The 23,953-nt window shown below is 43.1% G+C and overlaps 2 protein-coding genes across 4 annotated transcripts in view; both read left to right on the top strand.

The window, feature by feature from the left end:
- Positions 1-502: 502 nt before the first annotated feature.
- Positions 503-6,919, top strand: acadl (acyl-CoA dehydrogenase long chain). 2 transcript variants are annotated; one of them, XR_010165374.1, is made up of 11 exons: positions 503-665; positions 3,447-3,620; positions 3,705-3,842; positions 3,928-4,092; positions 4,189-4,255; positions 4,855-5,019; positions 5,126-5,227; positions 5,460-5,629; positions 6,124-6,251; positions 6,338-6,424; positions 6,517-6,919. XR_010165374.1 is itself a non-coding variant. In XM_063878138.1 (11 exons), the coding sequence occupies exons 1-11, from the start codon at positions 577-579 to the stop codon at positions 6,608-6,610; spliced, it is 1,323 nt and encodes a 440-aa protein (XP_063734208.1). In that variant the 5' UTR covers positions 503-576; the 3' UTR covers positions 6,611-6,919. The 2 variants fall into 2 exon arrangements, 1 of the variants encoding a protein (XP_063734208.1); XM_063878138.1 differs by having other exon boundaries at positions 5,516-5,629.
- Positions 6,920-7,941: 1,022 nt separating this feature from the next.
- Positions 7,942-23,953, top strand: part of LOC134861072 (microtubule-associated protein tau-like) — a 50,559-nt gene continuing 34,547 nt past the window's right edge. Inside the window, exon 1 of one of the 2 annotated variants that reach the window (XM_063878075.1) lies at positions 7,942-8,021. The gene's annotated coding sequence lies outside the window, so the exon portion shown is untranslated. Of the gene's footprint in view, positions 8,022-9,004; positions 9,151-23,953 lie in introns of those variants that run through there. The other variant, XM_063878077.1, reaches the window with a different exon arrangement.

Genomic DNA, 23,953 nt, shown 5'->3' with positions numbered 1-23,953 from the left:
TTTAAGTAGCTACAGGGCACCGGGCCCAGGTGCCCTGAGTTACTGCAATCAAAGTTAGACATCCCACAGCCACACCCTCTCCAGATAAACCCACAGGGGCATCGCAGAGGGTGTGTGGAGAAAGATACAAGGACATTTTGAACAGTATTTTCTGGACATTTGTTCAGTTAATAACTTGTGTGGATGTGGGTTAAATGTTTTAAAGTTGTATATAATAATACCACTAGGGGTCAGAGTGACGTAAGAGTAGCTCCTAAAGCTTGAGTAGAAGAAGACATGCGGTGACGGAGGATATAACAGGAGGTCTAACTATGGATTTGTAGGGTCTTACTGTTCAATTGGGGAAAACAACCTTGCCTCAAAGACACATATCATTTTCAGTAAAACACACAAATCAAATATAACATCGAAACAATTACCTTCAACCGTAAATACTTGTTTTACACATGTAAATGTTTAAACCTAATGTGTACATTATTAAACATGCCAGAGGAGGAGCCAAAGCGTCTGCAGAGTGAGCCCTCTGCCTTACGCAGACGATCTTCGACTTGCTGACGTCACTGTGAACGTGCGATAATGTTTGCTAAGAAAGTTAGCAAAACTTTTCTTTGGGGGTTGAGACATGTCTCCGGAGGGAAGCAGGTGCTCCCTGTGGCTGTTGCAAGGTGAAATATATCTGTATAATAGCAATGTATAACTTCCGAAGTGGAAAAATGTTTAAATAGTTGCCTACGTCGAGAAATATCTCTTTACATTAACGCTACCCTGGATTCCTACACCCTTTATTTAGATTTAAGTAAGCGAAGCATGTATAGGATAACACTAATATTTACTTTAATGTTAACTATTGTAGTGTAACATAATCGACTCAAAGTGGGTCATGACCTCTGACCAAGTCTCTTTTTCATTACCTAACTTAAAGTAAGCTGTAACGATTGCCAGGTTGCCTTTGGCAACCATTCAGACTGATGGCAACCAGTTTTTAACATAAAGAAATAAGGACAGCAAACCAGAATAGATCCATGTTCATTATTTGTTGTATTAAGAGTGATATTTAAGTATTGTTGTAACCAGTCGGAACCTGATACTTAAGTTGCACGTGCATTGGTGTGATTACAGAGCCAGAAAGCAATGCACGTTTACTCTCATGCGCGGGGCACCGTGTGTTTGTTTTGCTAAAAATGCTGCAGCCCGGGCAGCTGAACGTACTTTCCACTTGCCCGCTCGGGCCAGTAAAAATATTTCTAGCTTTCTTGTGGTATTGATATTTTGTCAAGGAGTTTTGTGAAATCGTTTCGTTAATTACCGCTACAACTTAGCATTTGGTGAGGCAGATGTGATTAAGTTGATTAAGTGCACCCGCTGTCTGCTCCACAGCATAGCGCGCTCCCGCTACCAAACATATTTACTACAGGCGCGGCACCTATCGATAACATGTTTTTAGAAACCGCCGGTAACCGGCCAAATGCAGGCCAAAAACGAGTTTCAAATAACAAAAAGTCGCCGGAAGAGTTCAAGGAAAGTAGTATGTGCAGGAATACTCAGTTACAAGTCAAAGGTTTCAAGGTGTTATTGGTCATATGCACAGCAAATACAACGTATATGATGGCATTGAAAATCTTATATCCCATGCTCCTCCAACAACTCAACATACATGGTGCAAATAAGATAAATAAAATAGTGCAAAAAGAGAGAAGAATATTTACAATAACAACAATAAAGATTTAAGGATGTGAAATATATACACATGTGGAATACATTGAGAGTAATTAAATACACTGTACGGTAATTTAATACACTGTTGAATGAGGAGGTATGGACAGATGCATATATTACGTATAAACAGATGTGTATGGCAGATATTTATAATATACAGATATGTGTACTATACACACATATGTATGGCAAAAGTCCTGCATTCAAAATGTTACTGAAGTAAAAAAGTAATATAATCTAAATGTACTTAAAGTAGCGACGGTGTTTTGTATACCACCAATCGAGGGTGGACAAGTTTACTGATACCACTTAAGTTTCAACTAATTGTAATTGAGTCCACTGCTCTACAACATCTATACACATGACTGTAAAGTCTCCAGCAGTTCAACCTCTATCATCAAATTTGCCGATGACACCGTGATGCTGGGTCTTATCACTGACAACAACGAGCAGGGCTACCTGAACCAAGTGGCAGACCAACAACCTGACCCTAAATGTCATCAAGGAAATCGTGGTGTATTTCAGGAGGAAGCAGAGCAGTGGGCTCATCCCTCTCATCATCAGTGGAGAACCTGTGGAGAGGGTCCCCAGTTTTAAATACCTAGGGGTGCACCTCACTCAGGACCTCTCATGGTCGCTGCATACAGAGCACCTGGTCTCCAAATCAAGGCAGCGGCTGTATTTCTTCCGGCAGTGGAGGAAGTTCAAGGTCCCCCCCTCCATCCTGAAGACCTTTTACTCCGCAGCCGTCGAGAGCATCCTCCCAGGCTGCATCACAGCCTGGTATGGAAGCTGCCCTGCAGAGGGTGGTGCGCTTGGCAGAGCGAACCATTAGGTCCTCCCTCCCCACCCTGGAGGACACATACAGCAAGAGGGTGAGGGCGAGAGCCAGGAAAATCAAGCAAGACTCCTCCCACCCAAATGCTGGCCTCTTCACCCTGCTCACCTCAAAACCAGGACTGAGAGACTGAGGAGAAGCTTCAGACTGCTAAACTCCGTTGGACTATAACTGGCACTTTTGCACTTTGCATAATACCTGCACACATTTCTAGCCACTTTCTACATTTTAAACTATATTTACTGACACTTTTTCTTATTTGACAGTTTTTTTTATAGCATTACCTCTTTAAGGAATGTCTGTTTTAAACTATTATTATTTATTCAGGTTCCAGGATTTGCACAGTGACAGACAGAATGATGGCCCCCCTTTTAATTCACTGAATGTAAAATGTTCTTTTTGCAAACATGTGACCAATAAAACTTTGACCTTGAACTAATAAAGCATTTGAACATTCTTTTTGTCACATTTTCATTATTAAGTTGATGTATAACCGTATAGTATCTTATTATTTTAAATACAAGGTGACTAAAAATGGCAACCGTATTTTCAGTTTTGGCAGCCAAAAGCTGATGCCTAGTTGCCAGCCTGGCAGCCACTTTTAAAAGTTAGCGGTTTCGATACTTTGTGTTTAGTAACATTGAATGTAAACTTGGTCATTTATGGGGGTTGATTGATACATGTTAACATTTATCGTTTAAGTCTTTTTGCAAGAAAGATATTTTCGTTTTACATTTCAGTATTGCAGAAGAATCGATAATGAGAATAGTCATTCATTTAGTCCTGCTCTTACTCTCAACATCACCCTTCAGATAAGCTTTTACAAAAGTACCTTTGTGTCTCACGTGTTGTAAAATCAGAGTATGGTTGCATTAACTGAAATTCCACCTAGACAACAGCACACCCAGGCCCAGGGGCAGCCTGTGCCTTCAACCCGTCCAGAGACATCCAGTGCCAAGTCCCTGATGGACATCGGGACCCGGCGGATATTCAACGAGGACCATGATATCTTCAGACAAAGTGTCCGGCGCTTCTTTCAAGAGGAAGTGATTCCACACCACACAGAGTAGGTGGAACCTGGCTCTGACAACAAGTAACATTTTCTTGATGCAAAGTATTTCCCCACTACTCTTTTTTTTTTTTCCCCCAGGTGGGAAAAGGCAGGTCAGGTGAGCAGGGAGGTGTGGGAGAAAGCTGGTGAGCAAGGCATGCTGGGAGTTATGATCCCAGAGGAGCACGGTGGCATCGGAGCAGACCTGTTTTCTGTGGCTGTCATATGGGAGGAGCAGTAAGTTGACTTTGAAATAAAAAATAGCATTATTTAATTATGACGAACCACTTATCTTAAATGTCTTAATGCTTTTGTCCTCCAGGATGTACTCCAACTGCACAGGCCCGGGTTTCACGCTGCACTCCGACATTGTCATGCCCTATGTATCTAACTATGGGAGCAAGGAACAAATTGAGCGCTTCATCCCAGAGATGAGTGCAGGGAAATGCATCAGCGCTATTGCCATGACGGAGCCAGGAGCGGGCAGGTAAGGTTTTAAGCATTTCCTCTTCTTTCTTTTTTCAAACAAACCCATATGACTTTTGCGAGGAGCTTTGATGACCTGCCATGTTTTTCTTTTCAGTGATCTTCAAGGCGTGAAGACATACGCTAAGAGGGATGGCAGCGACTGGATCCTCAATGGCAACAAGGTAACACAATTGCGTAATTATTGTGATTTAAAACCATTTTATGCCACATATGATGAGAACATAACAGACGGTACACCAAACTGTTCCTGAAAATATTCAAGCAAGTTATAGGCAATGCAGCAAGACTTATTGATTCATATCTGATCAGAGATCCCTCAAGTCTGATTGGTTGATTTCATATGGCATGGGATAATCTTGCCAATGGGAGTTACAACATATTAGCCTTGAGTAATTGTAGGGTAAGTCTATAACGTAAGAGATTAGTGGAGATTAGTTGTGAGTGGGTAACACAAGCTGAAGATATTCTAACACGTTGTTCTGCAACATTAAATATGTCAGTAAACATCCCACTGGTGAACGTTTCGTCATTACGGCGAACATTAGCCACCGTTAGCTTAGCTGTGTTGATGTGATGTCATGCAACCATGATGTAGGCTGTTTATATCCCCAATGCTATTCCGAAGGGGAAACACCCACTGGCCTCTTGTCGAGAGAGCCCTCCGATGCATCCGATTAACTTCACTTCACTCCGATGTCGAAAGAGTCCTAAAAGCATAACCTGTCCATGCATCTCAACTTCACCTTGAGGTCTTTTCCAGGTGTTCATCACAAACGGTTGGATGTCCGACCTGGTGGTGGTAGTGGCCGTGACCAACCGCGAGGCGAAGGCAGCGGCGCACGCCATCAGTCTGTTCCTGGTGGAGAATGGCACCAAGGGCTTCCAGAAAGGACGCAAGCTGGAGAAGATCGGTCTGAAGGCCCAGGTGCTGGAGCTTCAAGGGTTGGGCGAGATAGTGTCTCCCATCTACCATCAGGGGCAAAATGACTCTGATTCTGCCTTCTCACTATCTCTTCCTTACTCTTTTACAGGACACAGCCGAACTGTTTTTTGACGATGTGCGGCTCCCTGCTGACGCCCTCTTGGGGGAGGTCAACAAGGGATTCTACTACCTGATGAACGAGCTGCCTCAGGTAAACTACTCCATAAGTCTGCTTAAAAAAACTACAATTGCCTGAGGATCTTCACGTTTCTACGGTTTTCCCCAAATCAAAGAAATCCAAACCTGGTAGCCATGGGTGCACCAACTAAAGCATGACCATCCCCAAAATAAATGAACACAATACAATAACATTGAATGACAAATCTAATAGTAATCATTTTTGCTTTTCTAATCTTTGGCAAATCTCCGTCGCTCGAGTAAAGGATTCATTGTTTCCGGTTAGCTTCATGGTGAATAATTGTATCATTTTGGGGGAAAGGAACGTTTGGTCATCGCTGGCATGGCCATCGCAAGCTGTGAGTTTATGTTTGAGGAAACCAGGAACTACGTCATGCAGAGGAAGGCTTTCGGCAAGACCATCGCTCACCTCCAGGTCTGTATAACCACGCTTTATATATTCTCTTCTGTGTGGAATAAATAGTTTTGGTTGCGGTTAGATGTCCAAAGACTTCCGAAGTTTATATTTTTTGTTAGTGTCGTTAAGCTTCTGTTTAAGTTCCCTTCATTACCCCATAATACCCAAGAGGACTTTACCAGATGTAATCTTATTAATACTTATCCACCACTGTATATATTCTAATATGTACGATATATTTTGTAGTACATTTTGACTTGTATTGTATATTTTTTCCCTATTGGATTTTATCTTTTAGTGGACATTTTGACTTTGACTTCTCATATGTAAACACTTACATTTTATTGGATTTTTTAACTTTAACTTCTTATCTTTGTACATAAAGAATATACACTATTTGAATGTGTTGATCTTTTATTTTATTTAATTCTAAAATGGAGCAACTGTCACAAAATTCATGGGAGTAAATTAGATATTGTGATCATATCATTGGATATCATTTGACTCCACAGACTGTGCAACACAAACTAGCAGAGATGAAAACTGAAATCTGTGTGGGCCGAGCCTTCATAGATAACTGCCTTCTGCTCCACTCGGAGAAACGCCTCGACGCCGCCACGGCTTCCATGGCCAAATTCTGGTGAGAATTTCTGCACTGACTCACTTTTCAGGCACACAATGGATCATGCTGCTGCCCTTCTTTAATGCCTTTCGTCTTCTGTTTAGGGCATCTGACCTGCAGAACACGGTGGCCACTCAGTGCCTGCAGCTCCACGGAGGCTGGGGCTACATGTGGGAATACCCCATCGCCAAGTAAGTGTCACATGACCTTCTGGGGATAATGTCACATTGCTTATATTGTAAGTATTCCACAGTGTGTTGAACTGGTCTCTCTGTCTTTCTAGGGCGTTTGTCGACGCTCGCATTCAGCCCATCTACGGAGGCACCAATGAGATCATGAAAGAGCTCATCGCCCGCACCATTGTTAGCCAGAAGTAGTTGTTTGTGTTGGCACATGCTCACTTAAATCTACAAAATATATAAAGTAAATAAAACACCACAGGTAATGAAAAAGAGACTGTGACGAAAAAAGACAATGAACCTCAATTTTAAAAAAATGGACTTAAATAGCACACATTCAGGTGTAGACAGATATGAAAAGGTTCAAGTGAAGGTAGTGCAACAGTTGGCAGTCATAGTCAAATCTGTATGACATGTCGCCAGAGACACCTAGTTTGTAATACTGTGAATATATGAATATGCTCATCTGTACTTGAAATGATTTAAATAAAAACGTTTGAGATTTGATGTGTTGTGAAGAGTTGCTTGGTGTCCAATAATATATCTAACAGAAGAGGTCGTCCAGCAGTGGGGTGAGGGTTTCATCCTCCGATTCTGTCTATCTAGATGTAATAATCAGAACTCTCTTCCTTTTTATGTCAACAATAAAAAATGAAAAAAACCTGGGCCTCGTATTACACGTTATTTTGCAGCTTCTTTAAGATTACATTGGAGATAATGTGTGAGGAATGTGATGGAAAGGAATGAATGAAATGAAGAAAATGCATCAGCACCCTTCTGCATTTTCTAATCTCCACCAGTAGGTGGCAGTAAAAGCATTACCAAAACTGTCAGAGAAATAACCATTTGCCCGTTTGTTTCCATTGCAGCACACACAGCAGACTGTTGAATATGACTGGCATATTTGTTTTACAGTAGTTGCACAGATTGAATCATGCAGTTCTAGTAGCTTTACTATATATTTTTAATAGCATCCCGTGTATTTGCATCCTTGTGGAGATGATGTTAGAAGCACAGCTTGCCCGTCTCACTGTGATTCTTAAATTCCTCCCAAAAACACATCAGTTCCAGTTGAGGAGGCAGCACCCCCAACCCGCCTCACCTCGGGGGGAGACAAGTGCGGCTACTGCTCACTGATGCATCGCTCCCTCACACCCCCATCTCCTCTTCTAGTTCTCCCCCATCTTGATGCCTTCCCCTGCCCCTCCTTACCCACTCTCCCCTTGGCATCACATCCACGTTTCCCTCTCCCTCCCTTCTTTTCCATGTTTCCTCAGCAACAGCCACACCCCAGCGCCTTCAGCTCTGCACTCAGTTCCACTGCGGACATCACAGAGAAGCCCCTTAATGATGACTCAGCATTTCACATGTAGTCTGTTTAATGAACAACTCTGTGCATGCCTTTGTGGTTTCAAACATGTTGCACAAATGTCCTTAAATCACAATGAGTGAGTGCATGTCATGCATGTTGCAGCCACACGATCCCGTTGCGCTTGTACCGCTGCATTTACGGTAGTGTGCGGTGGGAGGGATCAGAGGGCCCCGCTCATTGTCACCACACTGCGCACACACAAGTGTATTAGTGCCACTGAGCAGCCTGAACCTGCAGGTAAGAGCTGCTGCGCTTTGTTTATCATTTATTGACAAATGCGACTTTACCATTGCGTGATAAATTCGGAGTTGTTTTTTATTGCAAAGCTGTTGAGGTTACTTTAAAAATGTCTAATCAATGTGGTCCGATCCTCAGCCGCGCGCGTCATGGTGTGCTGTACAGCTATGTGTGGATTTAGAGGTGTGGGATCAATGCTAGACAAGGTGGTTGTTACTTATAGGGCTCTCTGGTCAATATTTTTGGAGGATAGTCCGGGTGTGTGCACGTAGAGAAATGTGTTTAAAACCAGTTTGGTGGCCGTGCGTGTCGCTGCGTAGCCTACCGGTGCGCCTCTCTCCGCTGCAGCAGCCGGCTGCGCCTTTTGTTCTGGTCCACGCCTGTATGGTGCTGAAACCGGTGCAGCCCCCCGGCTTTCCACTGCAGTACCAACCTGTGAGAAGAGACAGTGGGTTTAACATGTAGGGGTGGAGATAATTTCTCATGTATCCCTATACACACACGCACACACACACACACACACACGTATATATATATTGGCATACTTCTTGTGGATATATGGGAGTAGCCCGGCTTGCAGTTGGCATCTCTCCTTGCAGTCCTTACCAGCTTGCATCAGCAAAACAGTGGCATGACTTGCAATGGATGTACATATTCAAACCTTCCTGTGTTTAATTCACTTCAATTAATGCAATTACTCTGATCTGAGCTACCTTCATATCAAATCCTAATTCTCCTTCTGCAGGCTATAATGGAGGTCCTTTTCTGATGGGTCCTTTTATTACCAAAATGTAGCCATAGATAATGATCTGTAAATGTCCAGACTTCCATTAAGCATGGATTTGCTCCAAACCTTCCTCCTTCCTGTGTCACCGCAGCCTCCAAGCGCAGAGGAGAAGCAGGAGCCGTAGATTTCTCTGCATGTAAAAACATTCCTTTTATGAAAAGGAATTAACGTTCGCATGAAACTGCGCTGCAGATTTTGTGTAAGCACATTCCTGTTGCTGTCTCATAAGACCCCGGGCATGGAAGATATATAATGAAAGCAGAAGATGTTGGATTTTGAGTTCTACCTCTCTTGGTTCATGATGGGGTCAGTTTGGACTAACACCAAATGAGATTTAAAAATGTAAGTGTTTGCATATTATTCTTGAAATGGGGTTGCAGCTCATGCCTGCATTCAGTGAGCTTTCATCTTGCTCTGAGGTTTAGTAACTTGAGGCTCTGGTAAAATAAGGCGTAAAACACCCTGTTGGCTTGTTTAATCAGGTTTTATTTGAATGCAAAGTGTAAAAAATGTGCAGGGCTTCAGATTACTTGAACATCAACTTGTGTAATTGGAAAACATTTTTTAAATGTGCCTAACTACTCATCGACTAAAGAAAATCTTAGTTGACAAATCGATCATTTCATTAAATCTACAGCATCACTTTTAATATTGTGATGACCAGAGGTGAGTCAAGTCCTTTACCATGAAAATAGCCCAAAACATGACTTATCCATAAATGAAATCTTAGTGAATGAAGACTAAAATACCCAAATAGTGGGCAGCCTTGCAGGAATAACCAAATCAAATCTTTAAACTGCGTATTCCTACCCTTTTCCCAATGCATTTTCCAAGGAGTTATAAATCACATATGTATTCCCTTTGGAGTGTGATGGAGACTTCTATTGATTATTGATTTAGGGTAAGTCTTGGCAGGATGTGTTGGTCTCAATTAACTTCATTTCAACGCAAATAATGGGCAGGAGGTACGACATACGACCACACTTGAAGTAATTAATCCTTGCCCATTTAAACCTAGATTATATGTTTCTTGGCTCGGGCCAAAAGTTGACAAAGGGCATTACAGTCAAGATTTGTTTCAGGTTGCACCTACTTCAGGCCAGATTGGGCTGTGTCTAATCACTGGTGGATTCATTGAAAAGACCTTAATCATAAAACAACAGGTTTGTATGTACTTGCGCATGCTCCAAAAAATGCCTTATTCCAAATTCAAATTCAGTTCTGGTGTACTCCTGTGAGCCATACATTTACCCACTTCTCTTTTTTCTCTCCAACCACTGGGAAACCCAATGCTCCTCCTTGCGCCGCATAGGAACGCTAAGTATATTTCCCAATGTCAATTCTGGTTACGTGCGCCGTCAAAATCCTGGAACCACAGAACCACTTTGCGCTCCACTGAAATTAAGACATGCCATGTTGGCTCCTTTTTGAGGAATCGCGTTGGAACAATGTTTGGAGTAAAAAATCAGTGAATTGGATTTGTTTGCTGGTTGATGATCTTAGTTCTTGTTTGTGAAGGAGAGCATTTGGTTTAATGTGTTCCATGATGGGTTTGGAGCTATACAAGTGGTGATTTGGATCAGGTGTTTGGGGTCTCAGGATGCGTCCTCTTGTGCTCCACTTGTCTGAAGCCCTTTCCACTATACAGGTGACTAGTGGGAGTTGGCAGAATTGGGATTAAGTCTCGACTGTGAGATGGACCTGTGATCCTTTTCACGTTTGTCAGAGGAACCAAACGTCCCACTGACCTGCATGTGGAGCAGACGCACACACGTACACTGCTTCCTGGCACACTTGAGTGCCTTTTGTTGGGCCTGGAGAAATACAACTAGGGGAGTAAAGAAAGGAATTGTAACCAAATAATGGAGGTGTTGTGCCTTTCTTATCCATTTTCCAAATCTCCAAGGTGTCTTTCAAACACTGAAGAGGTCAGGTGACAATGTCTTGCTCAGGAGCTCATCGGCGCAAACCAATATGCCGAACAAACAGACGACAGATGGACATTTACTCACCAGCAGGGAAAGCTGTTGGGTAGTGGCAAAGTTGGCATAAATATTTGCATTATTTGCTCAATCTGCAGTCCAGATAATGTTGAAACAGCTGTGACAATGCAGACTTGTATGTCGTCATTAGGATTTTTAAAGTTCGTAGTCTAGGGAACAGGTTGTTGGATTTTGATAAACACCGTTTGTCAGGCGCTGAGATCGATCCTGTGACCTCCTCGGTACAGGACGGTCTCTCTAACCATTTGTCCAGCATGCCTGCCCTTGTACCATCTCTGTCCACGGCTGAATAGCACCCAGTCTCCCAAACAAACTCTGACAGCCAGTGTCACATTTCATCCCTCACGGACCATGCCCCTCGACAGAGAGGACACTCATTCAGGGCATTCTTGCACTCAGTGGCAAACTCCCTCAGATATTGGCATCCATAATATTCTCTGCTGCTCTCGGTTTCAAAGTTGTGTTGTAACCACGTTAGCTAATCCATGAGGTCTGTAGAAGGGAGTGAGTAGGAAAGAAGTTTATTTCTGAGATACAAAGAAAACAAAGCCGCCTCCCACAGTACAGGTTTACTTGGCTTGAGTTTAGCAAATCTGTGCCATGTTGATCCATGTGCCTCAAACTTATTCAAGACCTGTAGAAGGCTTTCTTTATTTAGATCAGTTTGTGTGGTACCCAAAAGCACATTCCAAGCAAAAAAGTGCTGGATGTTCACACAGAACTATTACAGGAAGTTTATGCGTCTCTGTCTTAGCAGGATTATGACATACTGTACAGTCCAGCTCTAAATTGCTGTTTGCGGTTTCACACCCGTAATTGGCACACGAGAATGCAGGCAACTGGGCTGATGACATCTTGTGGATAATATAATGGCTGTGTGTGTTTCTATATGCAGCCAGCTGCGTCTTTTTTAATGTAAACAGCACACAAAAGCCTTTCAGTGTTTTATTGGCTTTGCAGTGAAGTGTAAAGTAGATTTCAATTAAATGCATTTGTATTGAGAGACAACAAACTGTGTGCTTTTGGTGGTCAGAACAGCTCTTAAAACTGCAGGTGGCTACAGTATGATGGAGTGTCAAATATGTTGGAAAAATCTATTTTTGAAGGATATTTTAAGACTTTATAGTATCCAAAGTGATGTTCTAAAGCAGCAGTGTATACACCAGTTCCGTTGGTCTGGCTTTTCGGACCTTGACCCAGGCCAACAATGGGAGGAAACCACTAATGAGCCTCAGCGTCGTCCTAAGTGGGCCAGCGACCTCCTGTTAGCGTAGCATAGCGGCTAAGCTATGTAGCGCCGAGCCTTTATGATTTCCAGATGTTCAAGCTAAACGGCTAGATTGTGTTCTCCCCATCCTTTTGCAAACAGCGCACTGGCAGCGGCTGTAGGCTAAAACATAGAGTGAAGTCTAGTGGAGGAATCAATGAGCCTCATTGTTAAGTATTGTTAGAACATACAGACTCTGGTTTCTTTAATGTGAGTGTGTTTTTCAGCTGATGCATAAAGGAATCCAATGCTATGGAAATAAGTCTCCAAGGATTCGTGGCTTGGGAATTCCTAAACAAAACCAGAACATGTCTTTTACTTAAGGACCATCCTTGTTCCTGTTTGCATCTGCTTGTCAGGGCCATATTTTGGATGAATGGAAACCCCCCTGATTCATAGGAACTTTACACACCACAGCTCTGTAAAGCCAGTGTGAAACGTAGAAACAGATGGACATTGATGGTACATCACGTTCCTGTTAGTCTGTTTTTAACTGGACTGCAGTAACACAGCAGCTGAGTGTGTGGTGGACCTCCTGGCCAGCTTCCAGGAAGGGTTTTCACTGTGACCGCCACTGAATCCGTCTGAAGAGGGACTTACCAGCAAATCTAACATCCTGTATTTAGATATGTAACAGTTAGACGAAAATGAGAAGAGATGAAGGATGTAATGTAGGGCAAATGTACCAATAAAGTCAGGGCACCATATTTGGCTTTGCAGAGTTGTGTTGTCCCACTTTATTCTCCTGCCATTGATTGATTATTCATTCTTTAAGTTGTAACGTTGAAGAGATCATAGGTGCTAGAAGACCTGTTGTATTTCATTCCTCAGTGCTTTGGACAGATGAGTCAGAAACTCATTTTCTGATTATCCTGACATTACATAAACATATTTCTCAATTTTAACAAATCCAAAATGAACACAGTGTATTTTGAATCTGGTCCAACATTTAATGCAGTGTTTCTTGGCCCATGTTTCACCCTTCCACGAATTTTCCTGCAAGTCAGGAAGGTCACTTTTAGCTAACAAACTGCGCCAAAAACATACTATCCTTGGCGGAGGTGATTCTAGATGAAAATGCGTCTTCAACCCTCATACTACTCTGCAGTGGGGTTTTCATTCACAAGTCGGGCTTGTCTGTGTTGTTTTCAAGTGTTGACTGTGCCTAGTGCCCCCCTTGGGACCATCAAGGGCCTCCCTCACCACGGCAACCCCTGTCATGGAAACCAGCCCCTCAAAGGAATGACCCTTCTGCGCACCAGCGTGTAGAGACCCTCTATCTCTCTCTGCAGTAAGAGGATACAAGCAGGAGACTAGAGAACTGCTTTTCTCTGTTATTTTCTTCTATTGCTATTTTTTTGCTTCCCTTTGGGGGATGCAACCTTTGACCCTACCTACCTACTGCTGAACATGTTGCATTTCTCCTCCTGTCTGTTGGTTCCAATTCAAATACTTTTGCAGTGTTCATGTGGCAGTGACAGGCTTGATGTACTGTACGTGTAGTACAGGGCATTTACCGCAGAGAGGCTGTCTCGTGGAGAGACTTCACTGCCTCTGGTCACCTCGTTAAATCAGAGAGCGTAAATCCTGGAAGAAAAAGGAGCCTTTATTTGGAGCATCAACAGATGTTTGTGAACGACCTCTCGGTGTCAATAGCTGGTGACAAACTGAAGAAGACTAGCTCACAAACGCAGAAATATGCCAACTACAATGACCTGTTGTCCTTTTATTGGGCTGTATGAAGCAGAAAATGTATAACTAGACTGTTGCTGTTGGAAAGAAAATAAACTGATTGGCTTTCTGTAAAATTGGTGGCTTGGCAGCCGACCACAATACTGTTTACGGTCATTCAGGCAAAGTAATGAAAACTTCCAATGGAAATAGCAATAAAGTGTGTATATTCCCTTAATGCACGGTTTATTTTCATACCATATATCCTGGCACCTAGCCCCAGTTTCCTTATAAACTTGAGTTTTTAGTGTGTTTTTTTTGTATGGTTTTATAGACCGTAAAGTAAAATCGGTTCGGTTTCTTTGCCTCTTAGGAACAGCAAAACTGTCCTCTGTGTTTTACCTCGGTATCTAAAACACCTCACCTGGTTTCACCGTTGATACCAGCATCTTTTTTTCAAAGTCCAAAATATCAAAGCTGCGCCACTCTGTTCATGTCCTGATGTTATCTCCGCTGCTGTCATGTCTGCAGAAGCGTGATTGCGATCTCCCGGGCTGGCATGTTTCCTCCTCTCATATTATGTGTAGCTTTTGTGTGCCACTCTTCAGCTTTGACTAAACCCACATCTGAGTAATTTGCCATTTCGTCGGAGAAATCCCGAATGTCTACAGCCACCAGCTCCCACTTCTTTTGTCTGCGCGCCATTGGACGCTTATTATTGATTAAGCCCCTCCCGAGGTGCCTTTTCCTCAGCTCACCTATCTCCTGTGGGGAAGCAGGAGGAGAGGGACCCCCTCTGTGAATCTGCATGTCGACATTCAGATGCTAATCCCCCGCCATCTGCTTTGTACCTCAGGGGGAGGCTCTACGTGATGCCCCCCTTGTCCACGCTCGCTACGGGGTAGGGAGGAAAATCCCTGAGCTCCTTGTGCCCTGGGGGCTCGCCAGGCTCATTGCCACCTCCACACCCTAATCCAGGCACACTGCACCCCCCTTCCATTAGCTCTTTTCACCCCCTCCATGCAGGGGTCAATCATAGGGTAGGCTTAGAAAGAATCTAACTGTTTTATCCAGGGGCAATGGTCCTCAGCATAATAGAGCCCTCTTTCCTGCATGACCCCTCACAGCAAAGCTTCCGTACAGATGAGTTACTCACCCCCGGCGCTGTGTTGTAGGCTGTTCAAAACTGCCACTTTTTTTTTTTATAGCTAATCAAACGGAGCAGACGTGATTTACTCGGAACTCTAGAGTTGTTAAGAGTTTAGCTCCCACTGTTTTGAGTGGGACTACTGCTCAGGCGGATTGGTCGCACGTAAACGGGTTGTGTGTGGGATTGTGCTTGGATTTGCAGCTCCGGTATGACTAATGGAGTGTATTTTGGTGTACACTTCTGGAAGTTCCTCTTGTATCCTTTGCTCAGTAGATGTAGTTGTTCAAACTTCTTAAGCAAATAAAGCCCTTTGGAAGTGAATTGGATTATGAACTAAAAGGAATTGTCAGGAAGATAAAATCAGTGCTATTTTTGTTTTGCATAAAAAGGCGGCATAGTGGAGATTAGGGATATTCAATTAACTACGATTCAAATCCGTTAAATATTTAGTACCTTAATCTCTGAGAACATGTAATGTGACAAATTACCAGAAAAATAATGAACAAAGTGCAAATAGCTCTGAGGAACACCAAAGTGCCGTGATAATAACTGTGACAAATGTCCCCTGAGTTCACACACCACTTGTGTGTCTTTTTCCCATAGCAGATCAGATGAAAACCGGAAAATAAAGTCCCATACCCAGCAGCCTTTATCTCCCCTAGTCTCAGCACTAATTCAGTTTAGCTCCAAACGGGGAGACACGGCATGCATTTTATCATCAGTAGCGCATATGTTCTGGAAGTATTTCCTGCGCGGGACGGCATTCCCGCCAACAGACATGTGAACCAGTTGTGATCTAAACCACGTAGGGACTTAGCTTCAAACTCCTTAATCTGCATCCACAATCTGAGTAATGAAAACACAAAGCTCTGTCTGGTTTAGCCTGCACTGCATCACTCTGGCTGCATGTGGCTCTGTTTGTGTGTGTGAATTCCTGTGTGTGTGTGTGTGTGTGTGTGTGTGTGTGTGTGTGTGTGTGTGTGTGTGTGTGTGTGTGTGTGTGTGGAAAGCAAAATAACAGTCAGTCAGTTGCACTGCAGACCATGTCAGTCTGCTGCTGAGCTGGTGATGGCAGCATTCCTGACTGCTGAGGATGCACCGTCACCAGCACTGCTAGGTGTCGCTTTCAGACGAACCCACCTGCACTCAGTTTGTCGCTCTCGCTGTGTCATCACTTCCACCGAGCATGAATAACAAATGACTCAGGACAGGAAGTCAGAGGCAGAAGTTTGCGTATTTAGAATGGCTCCCAAAGTTTTGTAAATGCTCCTATTTGGTAGATAGTGGAGTTTACTGACTTCATGTGTTATTATTGAACCTTTTATGAGAAATGTATTTTGATTGTATTTGAAATATGGCTTTCAGACATGCTAGGTTAATAACAAAGATGGCTACTTTCAAATGTGTTCAAGCGTGAACTCATAGTTTACCGAGCTTTTTATTTCCCCCTACATCCCCTCTCTGCCAATAAATCTCCGCCGTCGCAGTTATGGGGTCTTCCTCTTTCATTTGACTTTGTCTCCTCATGGAGCCGTAGCCATAGTGACTCATCCCAATGTCATGGAAACAAAGTATTATCACCGCAGCAATAATAGAACCCCACAGAAACCTGTAGCCCACACAGCGTTGCCAACTGTGCAGTAAAAATGGATTAAACCATAAATTACCCCATTTGGATTTGATTTCAAAGCAACTTAAGAAGAAGCAAAGGAAAGTCATGCTTAAAGCAATACTTTTAGTCATGTTTAGATTACTTTTAGACAGCCAACCTGATAAATTCCCTCTTGCTGTGCATGATTTTTCAGTTGTACTTGTTATTATGGGACATAATGGTTAATAAGACTTAACAGAGGCCCTCGAAATAATCCGAGAGACGTACTGAAATGCAGTTGGCTCCAAGAATGTAAATGTCGAGTAAGTTAATGAAGAATGACCTCACCCTTGAGTCCCTCAAGTGCATGCAGTCATTATCGCCAACCCCCATGTCAGCGCATTATAGCTGGGATGCTCTGCTCTTTAATAACTCCAGCTTCATTCTTCACTCCTTCCTCTTTTGTTAATGGAAGCTGGCGAGAGATGCTCCCACCCGGCCTCCCACATACGGGGCCTTCTCATCTTATTGCCTCCCTCTCCAAGCTCGCCTCTCTCTCTAACCACAATTTGGCTGTATCACTTACACTAATAGCCTGCACTTAGAGTACCTCAAGGTGAAAGCGCTGCCGTGATGCTTCCTGTGGACAGAGGAAAGACGCGGAGGGATTGTGTTTGCTATTAAAACGCAGTTTAAGAGATAGTTTGTTGCAGTTGATTGAATACTTATGTTCGGTGTCTACTACATTATCAATCAACTGTCAAACGGAGCGGTCTCTTTGGTGCTTGATGCTTTTTAATCCTCGCCTGCTTTGTGGCGGTTCCTTTTTTAAAGGGCTATACCAGAGCCTTATGTACTTCAATACAAATAAGACAAAATGCATGCTGCAGAATCCTACACATTTACATCATTTCCTAGAAGAATAGTGTTAAGTGACCCTTTGAAAGTTCACGTTTTCTGGTCTGTAAGGTGCAAAAATGTACGGAAGTAGATCTGACGAAAAGTGATTTGTAGTTAGCGGGCTAAAAAATGAAAAGCTATTTATATGTTCTTTTCGGAGCAGTTGAAAGTTGTTTTCAATTCAAAAAAAGATGTCAAAACCTAACACGTCGTTCTGCATTTCTCATGGGGGTAGTGTTCGGAGTTTTTCCCCGTTCACAGCAGCCAAAAATCATCTCTGTCTCTGAGCCTCCTACCATGACTCATTCTTTTTTGGGTGGTTTGGGAGGAGGAGGAGGAGGAGGAGGAGGAGGAGGAGGAGGAGGAGGAGGGAAAAGTTCTCTGCTTGCTTGTTTTGGATGCTTCACTGACAGGGCGGTTTCCCATGCCTTGCCCGAATTACAGAGTTGCCCCATAAGACTCGACAGCTGTTGACTCCAACACGAGATGCGTTTTTTTTCTTGTTTATTGGTGTTTACACTTGTCAGGATCAAGCGGCGTGTTTGCATGACCTGCAAGCCAAAGATGTGGGTTTTTGTTGACATCTTTTTGTGTTTTTTCACGAGCTCCGATTGTATTTTTTGGGCATTTCACATGTGTGGCCATGTGTGCATGCGATTTCTGACATCCTCCTCCGCTGCAGTTAAAGTCATGTGCAGGGGGGGGGCCCTGCCCGTTTCTGATGACTTCCAGAAACCTCCGCTCCTCGATGACACGTGTGTCGTCTTTCTTCCAAGCATGAGCACCGCTGGGCTTATCTGCTGATTCTCACACACTTTCATCTGGAGAAACAATACAACATCTGGACTGAAACATCACTGAATTAACCAACAGCCTCAGGATTAGCCCTGCGTCATGTCTACTGTTTTTCGAAAGACCTGTAATTGTAAATCATTGGAATTCTATTGATTGTGGATGTGATTATTTATAATTACAGGCCTGTGAGGAGGGCACCATTTTTTGTTTTCACCATGAGCCGGATAATTGTTGTGCTAATTTATGACTGTTTGCTCAAAGACCTTTCATTGTGGTCGAGATTTCACAATTCTGAATTTTATTCAACAACTGCTAAAGTAGTTAAAGGCATTTCCAGGAATATGCTTGGCAAAAAACGAGAGTATACCTAGTGTGTATCCGGCCACATTTTGGCTTTAGTTGTTTCTTGAAAACTGTCTAAAAGTTTGTTTTTTCTTAAAGTAGGGAGATTGATTCCATACCCAACACATTATGATCCACTAGAGTTTTGCATGATTTGATATGTATAAATGCTCTTTTCTGTTACCTTCACCACCATCTTGACAATATAGGAGTCAGAATGAACATTTGAGGGAGATTGAACTCGTTTTTGATCAGGCAGAAATGCATTTTTTCCTTATTCTTCCTCACATAAACCCACAAAAGTGCCTATAGTTCTGTATTTCTATTTATGTTTAGCTTTTTCAAAACTTCCATCTTGATCACAGAGCTCACTTCCTCATCTAGTATCTTCTCTTTTTCTTTTTCCTCTACTGTAGGACTTTTTCTCTAAGCTAGCGTTCTTCCTGCTGGAGCTTCATGGCTCTAAACCCCAGTGTCTAACCACTGCTGCCCAGATCTCAGGGCTCCCTGTGTAGGTGCTAATTTAGAGCAGATGGCATATGGACGCCAAGGCTCTGAACTCCCATCAACAGGAAATGGCTTAGAAAACATGGACATCCCTCATACAAATTACAGCCGTTTACCTTTCCTTGTTAACCTCCTCTGTCTACTGAAACATGACATTATGAGAGAAGCACTCAACTCAAACACCAACGGAAAGCTGCAATGGGATTCAAGTATTACTATTTTATCCCTTTTGAATCCATTATTTTATTCTCTTGAATTTGGCTCGCTGTTTGTGTGCACTCTGTAGGCGTGAGCGCATCATCTCTGAACTTTGGAGTCTCTATTCCACTTGATGAATTATTTGTTTGCTTTGCTGCATTCAGACACCCCGCAAGGTAAAGACAAGGATAATACAATCCAAACCCAAGAGCAAGACGGCTTCTAAATGAGAAAATAAGCACCCGGGGCTAAAGTTCTTCTGCAGAGGTTCACAAAACTGTAAGGGGGGAGGCGTAGAGGAGGCAGGGGGGGAAGAGATACTGCATGAGCCGAAAGGGGCTGGAGCATGCCAATTTGAGTTCAGTTTAGCAATTAAAGTGGACTTAGTAGTGGAATTTAAGGTCAAACACTTGCTTAGAAATTGTAAATAAGGACGCTATGGCTTCAGCCCTCACTTGAATCCTTCTGTGCTGCTATTCTGCTTTTTCTACCCAGATACATTTTTCTAGTGGAATAGTGAGTTCTGTGTTCCCCGTGAGCGCGGTGTGATTTTTCCATGGAGTTCTTGTACAGTAGTCTGTGTTTGAGTTCAGCCCAGGGTGTGTAGACGACTTCAAAGCCCGCGGCTACACCCTGTGGTTAGTATAAAACCGGGCACACGCGAGCTGAAGCGTTGACATACATACACACAACCTGGCAGGCAGTTGGTGTACACGTCATGATACGGACGCCCTGAGACAGGCGCACATTTACTTAAGTCTATAAAAACAGTAGAGTGTGTTCTCGCCACTTATTCCCCCACACTCGTGGCATCAGTCTCCTCTACTTCCTGTCTATTTTTGATCCGCCAATCTCTGTTTTGAACGGGCCTCTCTGTGGCGTATTTCAAACCTTAAGGAATTCCTGGGTTCTGCTTGTATCAGAGACAGAGTAGCAACACACATTCCCACACTGATGGTCTAACGATGGCCTGTGTGTATGCACATTGTATACATGCATATGAATGTGAGTAATGACACAATATGCACCCTGGAGAGGCCATCTTGCTGGGTGGTAGAAAAGGAAGGATGACTTTCCATCCATCACGCTCACTATTCAATCCAGTGGTGGTCCGGAGAAGGGTTTCAGAGATTCCCATGTGTTATTGGTTTGAGTTATTTTATGAATTGAAAGCGTGTCATTGCCACTCACTCTTGGCAAATGACAGGCTGGTATTTGGTCTTGCAAACGAGGAAGGCTGCACTTTCACAAACCACTCAGGTTTTTATGCACTGAAATGCTTCACAAGCCTCAGTACAGTCACACTCTGAATTATGACGAGTGGCTGGGATGTCGAGGGATTCTGTCAGTGTCAGAGTAAACAATTTCTCCTCACCAAAACATAAAGAGAGTTGAGTTTATCTAGTGGGATTTCCTAGTGTGACTATATCACCCTGTTTCTAACGATGCAGTATAAGAGGGGAACATATAGGGTCCATCTTTATTCCAAACAGTTCATCTTTGTTCTACGAACAGTTAGAATGATCACCGGACAGACATGATCTGCAGATACATTGGCTTGACCAAGGTGTAGGACTTTTGTGTGAGTTACGCTGTTGTGTCTATATGCAGAGGGATCTCAGGGGATTAGGATGTTCATCTGGTCAAGCTGCTCTGAACAAACTCACCTTTAACCTGTGACATCACGGCCCTCCCACTACTGTTGATCCAACAACAACAGTAGTAAAAGAGTCTGACAGCATAACATATCTTTAAAACCTTTTTGTTACTGAGTAAATTGTAAGCTCTGGGGATGAGAAGTAAGAAAAAGTGAGCTTTGGGGATATCATAACAAAGGAAATAACTCAATCTAATAATCATAAATAACCTAGTATAGTGCTAGATGACTCAACCTGAGACACACAGGCGGCTCCTAGCCTTCAAACAGACACAGATCAGCACGGATTAGGTAATTAGATTCCCCACCGTCTTAAATCTGATTGACTCTTTGTTTGAAGTAAAATAAAAACAAGCAGATGCCACTGTATTTGACATCATCTCGAGCAGCAGACATCAGCCTTATGCTGGAAAGAGATTGCTCTTGTGATCCCGCTGATGCTGCAGTGGTCTGATCCTCATTAACGTGCGTCTGCCAGTGCGAGCGATTAGTAGGTCCATGTCTGGGGGAAAGTATTAACATGGAATGGACTGTGTTGCTTACAGTGATGCGTAGTAGTCAGGAGAAAAAGCAAGAGCATGTTATGAGTGTATATGTGGTAGTTCCCATACCATTGTTTTGAACTCAAGTTCAGTTTACTTAAAGCGTTTAATCTGATGTTTGCTAGTTTTTAATTTGGGTTCAAGACTTCCTCAGACATGTTGTCTAATGGTTGATACTTTGAGTTGCATTGTGGGAAGTGTAGGATCCAGTGTTTTGGGAGTTTTTACTCACACTAGGAGTTGAAATACAGAATGTCTTGGCCTCCATTGCATCTGTTGTTTTAAGTGTGCAATTAATTCTCCTGATTTAGTCTTTGATTATAAGCTGTGAAAACAATATTGAACGATGCAATTTCCCTCCGGCCCAAGGAGGTTTCTTCAACATTATATAAAACCGAGGAAAATAATCAATATCAAATCAAAATTGTTGTTGTGACCATCCTAGAAAGGTTCTAAATTGTTAAAATCTATAACATGTTGGCTGTGATGCCGTACAATTTGCTGTGGACATATCTTTCCAACTGCCTTAGTCAAGTTACATCATGATCATAAAAATCAAGCATCACTTCTTAAAGCCCTGGGGATCCACTCACATGAGCATTTGCCTTAATCGATATCTTCATTCATTAACTGCTCTCTGCCCTCCCATCAAAAGGCAACAGTGAGAGTTTTATGGTGGCGCACTAAAACAGAGCTGGAATTACATCTTTAATGACACTCGTGTTTGATGACGCAGAAACACCAAAGCCACAGACGCTGTTTCATCAAGCACCTGCAATAAAAAATGCCCTCTCAGTGAAACCCGGTCTGCGCTAAAAGAAGCTTGAGTCATGCATTCACAGGCGTTCTGACAAAGTGACAGCTTGGGAACAGATTTTTGGGTATGATGATGCAAAGGCAAGTCTGGATTTTAAATGGCTTGTTTGTTTTTCAGATGATGTTTTATCATTCACATTGAATCCACATAATACCGGCTTTGTACGGGCCTTGTTGTTGTAGTTGTGGTTGATTTGGTGATCTTGGCAATACAAACTTGGTTTTATCTCTCAGACAAAACAACAAGTGGCAATGCTCCAGACTTTTCTGACCAGCTATTTTAAATCGAAATCTGGATGAAGGGATCCAGGCAGATTTATGCACAAGCCTACGATGATCCATTCAGCTAATCCTGATCATTTTGAGTTGGAAGTGCCCCAATCTATGATCAACCATGCGATTGACCTACCTTTTAAATTTGGAACTAGACATAAGGCTTCCTTGTCACCCATGAGAATATATCCTGCGATAACCATATGCACCCATCTGATCTAAGAGCGCTACATTGTCATCCTTGCACGTTGTTATCCTTATGCTTATCCAGAGGACCGTGCTAAGGACAGAGGGTCAGAAAAAATGTGTAATCTGTTGATGTCGCGGTCAGCCAGTCATGCGTTTGTTGACAGTCGGTATTGGAAGATTGGCGTTAGCAGAGGCTGAGCGGATTAGATGTTAGCAGCCATGCTAGCTGGCTCTGTGGCTCCAGCCCTCCAGCCTCGCTCTGTAATCAGTGTTGGCAAAAGGCCCACCTCAAGGCGGCCTGCGTTGACTGGACTGTCTGCGCCTCTCCGGGCTTTGATTTCCCAACTGTCCACCATCCAACCTTCCATTTATTCTCCTTCCTTCTTATCTCTCTTCCTGAATCTCTTTTTCCTTTTATTCAAATTCCCCAAAGCATCCCTGGTTTGCCCTGAAGCCGCTCAAGAAATCGCCTTATTGAATTGGACAGCAAGATTATTTTTACACTGCCATTATAGACGTCTCATTTGTTGTCTTTTAAAAGACTTTATTCAGTCCCCGACACTGACAGGTTGATTACAGTCTCGCACTGATGGCTCTCTTTACCCTCCGTGGAACAAGACATGCTAATAATGGGACTCAGAGAGGATGTGATGTGGGATGGAAGCAGTAATTTGTAAAGTCCTGAATCCTTTATGATTCAGCCTCTGTGGTCTATGTGAGGTTTGGCCATCATGTTAGGGAGTGTCTCTTGACATCGGTCTGGTAAGGCTGGTTTGTTTCAGTGGATTAATGTAGTTCCTTCTTAAAGGATATGAACACTTTTACGTTGATGCGATGTTAAAAATAACAACTGATACAATAGCAAATGCTGATAGCGTCCTTTTTTGTCATTTAATCCCCCTTCTCTTCCACATAATCTGTTTTAAAGTTATTCATTACACTATCTCTAGTGCTGTAGCTGATGGAAAGCTAAAGAAATGGGCCTTTGTGAGCCCCCTGCACTACAAATATATTTAATTTCATGTGGTTTGAGGTTGGAGTAATGGGCCAGGAATTAGGCTTTCAGCAGTCAGCACTCAGTGCTACTGATGTGTATGCTTTAGCTCTGCTTGTCTGGCCTCTGCAGTCTCTCTGAGACCCTCGTTTCCCCCTCGTCCCCCCTCTCTGCCTTTGTTTCTGTGCTGCTGCTGCAGTGGGCCATGCCTGCAAATGAGCACCCGGACAGAGCAATTATTCAGCACGGG

This window comes from Eleginops maclovinus, chromosome 24, assembly GCF_036324505.1.
Source record: "Eleginops maclovinus isolate JMC-PN-2008 ecotype Puerto Natales chromosome 24, JC_Emac_rtc_rv5, whole genome shotgun sequence".
Classification (NCBI taxonomy): domain Eukaryota; kingdom Metazoa; phylum Chordata; class Actinopteri; order Perciformes; family Eleginopidae; genus Eleginops; species Eleginops maclovinus.
Note: the sequence above shows the minus strand (reverse complement) of the source record. Positions and strands in the feature narration are given on the sequence as shown.

Excerpts from the sequence above, each read along its gene's own strand:
- acadl (XM_063878138.1), top strand. The coding sequence starts at position 577 with ATGTTTGCTAAGAAAGTTAGCAAAACTTTTCTTTGGGGGTTGAGACAT. Across the intron at positions 5,630-6,123 it reads AGACCATCGCTCACCTCCAG|ACTGTGCAACACAAACTAGC; the intron begins GTCTGTATAACC and ends TTGACTCCACAG. Across the intron at positions 6,252-6,337 it reads GCTTCCATGGCCAAATTCTG|GGCATCTGACCTGCAGAACA; the intron begins GTGAGAATTTCT and ends TCTTCTGTTTAG.